The following is a 10,661-nucleotide window of genomic DNA, read 5'->3' as shown; positions in this document are numbered from 1 at the left end:
AGGGCTAATTTGAAAGAAAATTACTACATCTAGTGATTTTTGTAATTATCCAAATATAATACTTAAATAAAACACATTGTTTTTTGTTTTTTTAAACTGCATCTTCGTATTCAAGATGATTTTATATTGCCGCTTATAAAAAAAGAAAAATGAAAATAGATTATACAACCAAAATATATCACGAGCAATCTAGTACCTTACTAAGCGTAATCTCAAGAGACCCAGAATTGTGCTAGTGAGCAACCTATTATATCTACTTAAGATGTGTACCTACCATGTTATATTTGTAATATTTTATCATTTTTAAGCATAATATTCATTTTTGTAATAAATAGACCAAACAAATTCTTTTACTACTCAGAATGTAACTAGAATGGAATGAAAAAAAAACTGGAAATTGCTTGTATTTTTTTCTGAAAAGCTCTTTTCTTTCCTTTTTTCCTTCTTTCTTAAAAAAATGGAACTTTTCTAAATCAAATTGTCGCAAAAATAACTGAAAATTAGTATCAGTCAGAAAATTCGAAACTAATCTCTTTTTAATTCCCTGCAAAATTTTTATTTTGCAACTTAAGGCCTTCTGAAAGCTTCTATTAATGTATACGACACAAGTTTTTTTATTTTTCAAGACCAAAAATGAAAAGAAATAAACAAAATAGAGTACTTTCAAAAGTGTTTTCTTTTTTAAAACAAAAAACAGAGCTTCAAATATCTTGGGATTTTATTTCTGACTTGAATCCATTTCTTAATCAATTTTCCTTCCTGATGAGTTTCCTGCTTTTTTAATTGCTATATTTTTATGTTTTTTTTTCCTTTATTTCGTAAGGTCTAAAAACTGGGGTCAGGTCGTAACGAATAGCCAATTGGAATCGTCGTTACTGAAAACCTTATGTAGGAAAATTGTTTTTTTGCATAGTTGGCATTGATGTGTTTCCTTTTCACCTTCACTGCTAGCAGAGCACTGGATTATCATAGAGAGCTATTTAAGGGCTCATTTAAAAGAAAATTACTATATTTAGTTCCTTTTGAAAGTTATTCAACCTAATATTTGGAAACTGCATAGCCACTCCCCAATATAAAGGTGAAACTTGAGGGCATGCCACCAAGGTTATAAATGGGCTGAAAGACCTTCCCTACGATGAAAGACTAAAAAAAAACTCAAATTACCCACTCTGGTGTACCGCCGCAGACGAGGTGACATGCTGCTTACCCATAAACTCTCTAATAACACATCTAGTCTCCAAAACCTGAATATGTCCTACCAATCCCATACAAGAGGCCATTCAAAGAAACTTCCTAAATGCCATGTGAACATGCGTCAAAACTTCTCCGAACGAATTGTCAACGACTGGAATTCCCTCTCCGAGTCTACAGTGTCAGCAGCCTCACCTACAACTTTCAAGAAGTCACTGGGTAGTGAGAGGTTATGCAGGAACTGGAAATACTGCTGGCAAGATCCAGATCAGTAACAGATGTCAGTCCTCATCACTCACAGAGAAACACAGATCCATTGTACCTTATCGCTCTGAATTGCGAATTAGGTAATTAAGGTAATATTTAAATTAAACATAGTTTTGACGAGAAATTGCATCTTCACCTACAAGATTATATAACGGATCTTTTGACATATATGATGTTATATTGACGTCATATCATTAATGCAGCGCATGATATTAAAATAAAATGTAATTTTTCAAAAAAAAATCTATTTTTGTGTTCAAGATGATAAAACACATTTATCTTTTGACTGAAGACGATATAGCATGCGTATTCCTTGAAAAATTACTTTTCTGTGGTATGGTTTCATATCTGAGCGATTCTGCTGTCTGACCCCTTGATTTTTTCTTTACTAGATTCCAAGTGATAAACAATTTAAAAAAAGACAGGCCTTTCAAATTTATTTCCTTAATCTCAAATCTATTTGTAAATTCTTGGAAATTTACATAATTTATGGAAATACTCCAGGGGATATGAGGTTCGAGTCAATCCTATTTAAAGAAACCCCTTTTCAAACTATCTTCGAGGAACGTCCAAGAATATGCTGGTCGTTCTTCTTACCAATATCTTAGGGACGAATGAGGTCATTAAGCTAAAACTTTCAGGGCATGTTTTAAAGTGATCGGAGGGCAGCCATACTCTTCTTTACTTGCCGTATTTAAGTTTAAAGCGTGCCGAGTAAGCTGCTCAAAGAGTTAATTCAAAGAGAAATTTTAGTATAAATCCTACAATGGCAGAAGAAACAGCCGAGGAAGCAGCTCAAAGAGTTAATGCCAAAAGGCTTGCGGCTAATAGAGAAAGTAAGAAAAGAAAGCGTGCCGAGGAATCACAACAACAGCGTGAAAACAGGATTGCGTCTCAAAGAGAAATTACCAAAAGAAAGCGTGCCAAGGAATCACAAGAGCAACCTGAAAATTATCGCCTGGCACTCAGGTACAGCCCAGTAAATGATTACAGCTTGAGTAGATGTGGTCAAATCGGGACTAAATTTTAATTTGTTAATTTTTGTTAATTAATTTGTTAATTAATTGTTAATTTTCATTAAAATTTGTCCCTATTGCAAGGCCTTGAATTTTAACAGTGAGACAATGGGAATGTGCTGCGCCTCCGAAAAAGTTAAACTTCCTCAACTGGCTGCACCACCAGAGCCATTGAAGACTTTGCTTACTGGAACTACGTCAGAATCTAAGCGTTTTTTGTTAAACATCAGAAAAACTCATGTTTCCAAATGACGTCGTTTGGTGCCCAAATCGAAAATCAAGATCAATTTATGCCTACTTTCAAAGTAAAAGAGCAAATTTATCATAGAGCAGGGTCCCTTCTACCATTCTCAGGCAAGATTCATAAATTTTTACAACTGTACTTCATCAGTGAAGAAATTCTGAATTGAATGCACGTTGCGAAATTTCTCCCGGCGTTGAAAGGACTATTGTTTCCCAATTGCAACATCTTTTCCACGAAAATAATAATTTAGTGTGTCTGTTCAAAACAGCAATCGGTTTGATGCCTACTGATACGCATAAAATTGTTATTTCCGCTGACAAAACGCCTACTGGCCAACATGTGCGTAGATACAATGCTCCAACTATCGACGAAGTGGCAATTGTTATGGTCGGTGATCAGTTTTTACCTCGAGATATTATTCTTCATAAGCAAAACGCTCAGTTGGTAAGAATTGCTGAAACTCATCGAAAAGAAAAAAGAAAAACTAAAAAATAAGAAAAGAAAAAACTAAAAAAGAAAAAAACTAAAAAAAGAGGAAAAAACTAAAAAAGAAAACAAATTAATAAAAAGAAGAAACTAAAAAAAAGAAAAACTAAAAAAGAAAAAAACTAAGAAAAGAAAAAACTAAAAAAGAAACTATATATACAGGACACAGGGAATATAAATGACGACCGGGACACTCAAAGAGAAATTACAGACCGGGAGACCGGGACACAAATGACGACCGGGACACCGGGAATATAAATGAAGACCGGGAAACTCAAAGAGAAATTACAGACTGGGACACCGGGACACAAATGACGAGCGGGACACAGGGAATATAAATGACGACCGGGACACAGGGAATGTTCCATTAGCAATCACCATCAACAAAGCTCAAGGGCAATCATTAGAAAAATGCAGTATAGATCTGAATACGGATTGTTCTTCCCATGGACAATTATATGTTGCATGTTCAAGAGTCGGTAAACCTGACATTCTATTTATATGCACAGACAATGGGTAAGCGAAGAATATTGTATATTCGCAAGTTTTACGTAGTTAAAAACATGTATATATCTATCTATATTCACAGGTGGTACACAGGGACACAACTACAAGACGCGTAACTAATATGGCGCGTAATGACTTACGCGCGCTGTTCAGAAAACTAACGATATAATTGTCAGGTATATTTTGGTATCCATAGTTTAACTCCTCCTTTTGCGTACATCATAGCCCTTTTAAGTTGTATAACACCATAGAACCTGAGATAACATTACATCATTTTCGGCATATGAGCGTCATAGCAGCGCAAATATCATGACGTCATTTTCCTTTATAAAGACGATTCCTCAAATTTATCCCCAATTTTGTAAAGACAATAAAACAAGAATTTGTGTTCGTAATGAGTGACAACATATATGACAATAATCGAAATAACTTTTTCCCACGTTTTTCCTCACTTAGTAATGGAGGAGATCAAGGGGGGCTATCATCCTATGAAAGGCAGTGTGTAGAGTGTATTGAAGCTGAAGACTATGATGATGAGTCCCAAATTGAAAGTGAAAGAAATTCTCAGGAGCTGTGGAACGTATTCCACAAATCTGCTATAGCTATTGCTCAGTTATATAAAGATCGCTGCCAAGGTGCTGTTTTATGGATGTCTTTTCAGAATGCTGCAGAAACAGTGACAGCTCTTTATAAAGTGTCAAATGATTCAATTCGAATATCAAAGGATAAAGGGATCGAAGTGGGATATAAGCGACGAAATAACGAAATAGCCCAATGGGCAAAAGGGAAGAGGCGCAATATCAAGCGGGATGAACTGTTGAGCTTTTTGGCAGGAAAACGCCCTTCCCCAGCTTATTCATCCTCTAGAATCCATCGATCAAGAAATAGTCCAACTGAAAGCCGAGAAGCACTAGGGTTATGTGTTAAAAGTTTCGCTGCTTCGGGGTCGACTTCTCCATCTGATACAAATCTTCAAACTTTTAAAGAAGCCTTAAGCTTGGCTACTGTTTCAGAGTATCCCGTTTCTGGTCGTCGTAAAAAGCCACCCATGAGTTCTGACCTGGTGTCTTTTATTGCAATAGAATTTCAGCAAAATGGAAAGCGTCGCGGTAGCACATCTCCAAGAAGTGATAATATGATGGATTGCAGCCCTACGCATAAAAGACAACGTTTTTATTGAATATGAGCTATTTTAGTTTTTGGTTTATTGGTTTTTGCATTTGACGTTGTATAACTATGCGGATATGTGCTTCAAGTTCAAGTTCCTCTTATTATCAATATCCATTCATTAGTAAACAAAAATATCCCAAAGGGCTCAATGGCCCGTTATTTGAAAAAAAAAAAACAACAAAACAAAACATAAATAACTATCAAATACATTCACACTTAAAATATATTTAGAGTCTACTCACCAATCCTCACCCGAGTACAACCGGTCTCCGCACCACCTACTTACAAAAAAAAATAATAATAATATATATATATATATATATATATATATATATATATATATATATATATATATATATATATATATATATATATATATATATATATATATATATATATATATATATATATATATATATATATATACATCGAGGATCCAACACTCACACCACCCAAATCTAAATAATTAAATTCAATCTAAATAATTAATTAAATAAATTAAATCTTGATAACTAAACAACATAAATAACTGATCAATATTATAATTTAATTTATTTTTTTTTTATTAAAAAATTCTTCAACCGTTTCTTGAAGGAGCCTATGGTACAGGACCGTCGAATCCCAACAGGAATGGAATTCCAGGAACGTCCGACAGCAGCTATCAGACCAAAGTCCGAGCGCACTGCAGGGGTGGATGGCACAGGCACATCATCCTTGTTTCTAGTTTCATAAGGACTGACATTTCGAACAATTTCAAAAAGCCCGGAAAAACTTGATGGAAGGTCTCCACGGAAATACTGAAATGCAATGAAAGAGCTACAATTTTGAATCAATGTCACAAGTACAATCTTACAGTTAAAATTTAATGAATGTTACTCAAATATACCCAAATGATATAGAAACTTAAGTTTTCTATTGGATAGTCTGATATCAAATTATCAATATTACTTTCTGTTAAACTCGAGACTTCAGGTATAACTATTCAGTTTGGTAGAATGCTGCATCACTTTTGTTGTTATGTGTGTAATACTGTGATTTCAATGGAAAAATGAGGAAGAACTAGAAAGAAGCTGGAATCTTATATGTTTTATTTGTGCAAATCAAATATATATGTCTTAATAAAAACATTCTTGATTTGAAACCCCTTCAAGCATAATGGCGTGTTGTGTAGGACAAAAAAAAAGCCACAGCCACACCTGCGAATTCTATTCAAGATGCAAAACTGAAAGCCCCCTTGCATTTAAGCATAATTCGTCACGTACTTGATGACATTTCCTTCTTGGACTTGTGTTGGGTGATTCAGAATTGTGTGAAACCCGACCCCCTTTCATACAAATTGGTATTTGAACAGAAAGCTGATTTACAGTTAGCCGGTACGAGCCCTATTGTTTTAGTTATGAGAAGTACTGAACTGAGGAAAACGTTGCTATGTGCTGCAACAATTGTCAGTAATATTAACATTCAGCGGAACATTGTAACAGGGAAAACATCCCCGGTTAGAAGACAGGCGACAATGAGAATCGATATATAAAAGCGTGCCAGGAACCGGGGCTTACCCGCTTGTCTACCGGTACTATACATATATGTTACCGTGAATGTCCATAAATGGTGAATGTCAACTTTCACCGATGAATGTCAACAAACACCAAATACGTCAGTGAAAGGTCCTATATTTCATTACATTCTTGTGCATTCGGACCCTCACTGGTCTAATCGACGATCGTAGATATCTTCTAGTGAATGTCCAAAAGAGAGGAAAAACCCTAATCCTTAAAACACAGTTCTACGGATGCCCAAATGAGAGAGAAAAAAAATCCAATCCTTAAAACCCAATCCTTATCTCTAATTGAGAGATAAGATTGGAAAAACCCAAATTCTTATCTCGGCTTGGATTCAGCCAGCTCTGCAGTCTTATGCAAAGTTCGATGGTGACAGCAACATTTTGTTGTCTTTTTCCAATACCCTAATTTATACAGAATGGATACTACAATAAGTCGTGATCTGCTTTTTAAAAAAGTTATGCATTAATTGCGGGTAAACGAGAAGACTATTGTTTTTTTCTCAAGAAAAGTTTTCTTGAGAAAACTAAGAAAACTGAGTTTTCTTACAGAAAAGCATTTTCTCTAAAATACTTGCTGAAGCGGTCTCTGCTAAAATTGAGTGCAACTCACCTTTGGATTAAACGTTTGAACGATTAAAACGTTTTGACGTTATAACAATCAATGATGAAGAGAAGTTGATTTACCACTAAAACTAGGAGAAACAATCAGTATTATGCTACCAACGAGAAATTTTTCAATAGAATTTATGAAGCTCACATCAGAAGAGGCCACGGAGGAAGAACACGTATGCTGAAAGAAGAGCAAAATAGATGTATTTCGCACTACTTTAATATTGTATTTTCAATTTCCATATTATACGGGGATTATTTTTCTTTAGAACGAGTTTTGGTATCTAGGATAGGGTACATGCTTCTCAATCGCTTAACGAAAGGTTCATGTTGGCGGGATTCCTGCTAGTTCAAGTCAAATTAAGCAGCAGCCAAGGCCAGAGCCAGGAAGGTTAGGGTTTGAACCCTCCTCCCGATATTTATTCCGAGTCTTAAAAACGTAACAAAAAAGCATATAAACAAATTTTTGATCTACTTTGACAAAACCCTTAAAAACGCATTAAAAATTTGTTTATATTCACACTCGTTACGCTTTTACGGGTCAGGACCAACATGTCGGCGGGAGGGGGGTTCAAACCCCTACCCCCCCGGATACGGCCTCGATGTAAGTATATATAAAAGACCCTTCTTTACACCAATCACTGGATACTTGACTAATTAATTTTCATGTTATTACAGCAAAACTTGAAATATACAATAGCTTGAATTGAAATAATAATTTATTTCTAAGGTTTTAGTGGATTTGTTTGGGAACGTCAAGAAAAACTTGAACGTCACTGTTCCTCATTGAGTAACGTAACCCAATTTGTGAGTGCTGCCATCTGCTCAAGAAATTAAGAAGTAGAAAAATTCTTGACTGAGGAACGTGAGCCCGTGATCTGAGCCCGTGAGGAAATGCCCACTGGTATTTTGCTCTCTTTCTTTGATTTTTGTTATTTTCCGTCCTAATTTCCCATCGTGTATGGAAATTGGAATAAGAAATGCTCAACATTCACCGTTAGCGCATGGTCATTGTCGATATCCTTAAGTGAAAGTCAGAAATAAGGATATTTAACAAATATTTCGGACATACACTAAGCGACTATGTTTTTTTTTACATTCACCGGTGAAGTTATACAAAATCAGTGATTTTCTTCAGACCATATATTGGCTGGGAGTTATGTCAACTCCCAATTCGTATGCAGTAAGATAGACTACAGAAAGCCTATGATTTTGCAAGCACCTTCCAATTTTTCTTCCATGATATCGGCAAAAGTTTTTTTTCATGTCTTTGAAGCGTTTGATATAGGGGCCAAACCAGGTATTACTACCACTACTACTACTAATAACTCACCGCAGCACCAAGCCACCTGAGGCCAACACAGCTACTCACGCTCCTCCTTCAACCCAATCTATTCAAGGCCTCCTTCTTTACACCCTCCCAGGAAGTTCCATTTCCTTTAAATCTTTATTTATGACATCCTCCCACTCCAGACGAGGACGACCTGCTTTCTCTTTAGGTTGGTCAAAAAGGAAAATCTTCGGCAATCTGTCATCCTCCATCCGTAGAACGTGGCCTAGCCATCTCAACCTTTCTTTTATTTTAGCCCTAGAAAGCGGGATTGAACCACATTTTTCGTACAACCTACTGTTTGAAATACGGTCAGTCAACCAGGTACCCAGAACAATCCGTAGGCAATTTCTCTGGAAAACATCTAGTAGATTTTCATCCGTTTTGGGAGCCCCCGTGCTTCAGAGCCATTTTTGACCACTGTCAAATATCTATCATATTAATACCTGTCACCAGGAATTAAGTTCTGACAATCTATACTTATTCCATCACTCTTGTTAACTGCGTAGTGGTTGCTTACTTGCTCGCAAATTTTAATGCCTTCACTGAAACCTCTTACATTTATTTCGATAATATGTATATAACCAAACAGGTGTATAATAATAGAACCACAGAGTTACCCAAACACGATCCCAAAATTTAACCAAAAAACAAAATAGCTCATAATTTGGCAGTTTCGGCTTTCAAGAGACTTTGCAGCTTCTGCGTCAACATAATATTCCCTTGAACTTTCAATTTACCTTGCATAAATGCCTTCTGGGGGTTCAACTTTCCAGTCGCCTGAAAAAAATAAAACATTATGGGAGATCTAAACCTAAATTTAATAGAACCCCTTTGAAGCAAAACTACACTTACCTGATTGAATGGTATACACTTGAATCAGAGGAACGTATTTCTATTGTATTTTCAAATTCGTATTCAAAAACCGGAGTTCACAGTTGAAGTTCTCACAGTTAAAAGATCTATTTTTGCGATTTTTCCTTTTAACGGAAGATGCTCATTTTTTTTTAATGATTGAAATTATACATATGAATCAGAGAAATGTGTTTTTATCGCATTTTCTAGAATTTTGTTAAAAAAATTTTAGCTCAGAGTTTGAAGTTCTATTAAGATTTGTTTTCGCGATTTTTTTTTTACTTTTTTTAACTAATTTTTAACTAAACTAAATTTTTTAACTAAAATTTTTAATTTTTTTTTAACCCATTTTTTTAACTAAAAGTCTGCTTCCACGAATGAAGATCTACGTTTGAATCAGAGAAATGTGTTTTTATTATATTTCCTTTAAATTTGTACCAAAAATAGAGTTGACAGTAAAAATTTATATTAAGAGTTATTTTTTCGATTTTTTTTTGGAAATAGCTCATCTGGTTTAATTAGAACTAGGCTTCTATGATTGCAGATACACGTTGGAATTAGAGAAATGAGTTTTTATCATGTTTTCTATAATTTTGTGGCAAAAATCGGAACTGACAATTTAAAGTTCTCTTAAGAGTAATTTTTGCGATATCTTTATGGAAATGGCTTATTTTTTAAATTAAAACTGCAATTCAATGATTGAAGACAATTATGTTTAAATCAGAGAAATGTGTATTCATCATATTTTCTATAATTTTGTGGCACAAATTGAAGTTGACAGCTAAAGTTCTGTTAAGAGCTATTTTTGCGTTTTTTTTCCCATGGAAATAGCTTATTTATTTTACTAAAACTACGCTTCCCTAATTGAAGATATATGTTTGAATCAGAAAAATGTATTTTGATCGTATTTTCTATAATTTCGCTACCACAGCTGACTTGACAGCTAAAAGTTCTGTTATGAGCTATTTTTTTTTTTTTTTTTTTTTTTTTTTTTTTTTTTTTTTTTTTTTTTTTTCTTAATATGTAAATAGCTCATTTTTGAACTATTTTTGACCGTATTTTCTATAATTTTATTGCAAAAAATTGGAGTTCAAGTTCTTTAATATAACATCAGGTATATTCATGTAAAGTAAACTCGTAAAAACTAAATTTAACGTTACCTTAAACCTCTCCATTCAGACGCGCCTATGAAAAACATATTACGTCCCATAAAACAAATTTTTCCAAAAAATTGAAGAGAAAACATCAGTTTCGATAGAAAAACTTTAGTTATACCTATTGATGAGATAGACGTTGTCTATTAGTTTAAATTAGAAAAACAAAATTGACTTCAACAGAAAATATTAACTGAATAAATAAGATTGAGGAAAATACAAATAAAATAATTTGAATAAAATGATTGAAACAATTATGAAGAATACATTA

General features: G+C 34.3%; 2 protein-coding genes across 3 annotated transcripts in view; one reads left to right on the top strand and one right to left on the bottom strand.

Moving 5' to 3' along the window:
* Window positions 1-4,105: 4,105 nt before the first annotated feature.
* LOC136039655 (HUWE1-associated protein modifying stress responses-like) lies at window positions 4,106-4,891 on the top strand. Its single transcript, XM_065723558.1, has one exon. It carries the CDS (start codon window positions 4,106-4,108, stop codon window positions 4,889-4,891), a length of 786 nt encoding a protein of 261 aa, XP_065579630.1.
* Window positions 4,892-8,927: 4,036 nt separating this feature from the next.
* Window positions 8,928-10,661, bottom strand: part of LOC136039254 (peroxisomal multifunctional enzyme type 2-like) — an 82,469-nt gene continuing 80,735 nt past the window's right edge. For both annotated transcript variants that reach the window (XM_065722811.1, XM_065722812.1), the window contains exon 14: window positions 8,928-9,161. In XM_065722811.1, coding sequence (XP_065578883.1) covers window positions 9,042-9,161 — 120 coding nt within the window. In that variant the 3' untranslated portion in view covers window positions 8,928-9,041. The remainder of the gene's footprint in view (window positions 9,162-10,661) is intronic.

This window comes from Artemia franciscana, chromosome 19 (assembly GCF_032884065.1).
Source record: "Artemia franciscana chromosome 19, ASM3288406v1, whole genome shotgun sequence".
NCBI lineage: Eukaryota > Metazoa > Arthropoda > Branchiopoda > Anostraca > Artemiidae > Artemia > Artemia franciscana.
This window is presented reverse-complemented; position numbering and strand designations above follow the sequence as displayed.

Excerpts from the sequence above, each read along its gene's own strand:
- LOC136039655 (XM_065723558.1), top strand. The coding sequence starts at position 4,106 with ATGAGTGACAACATATATGACAATAATCGAAATAACTTTTTCCCACGT.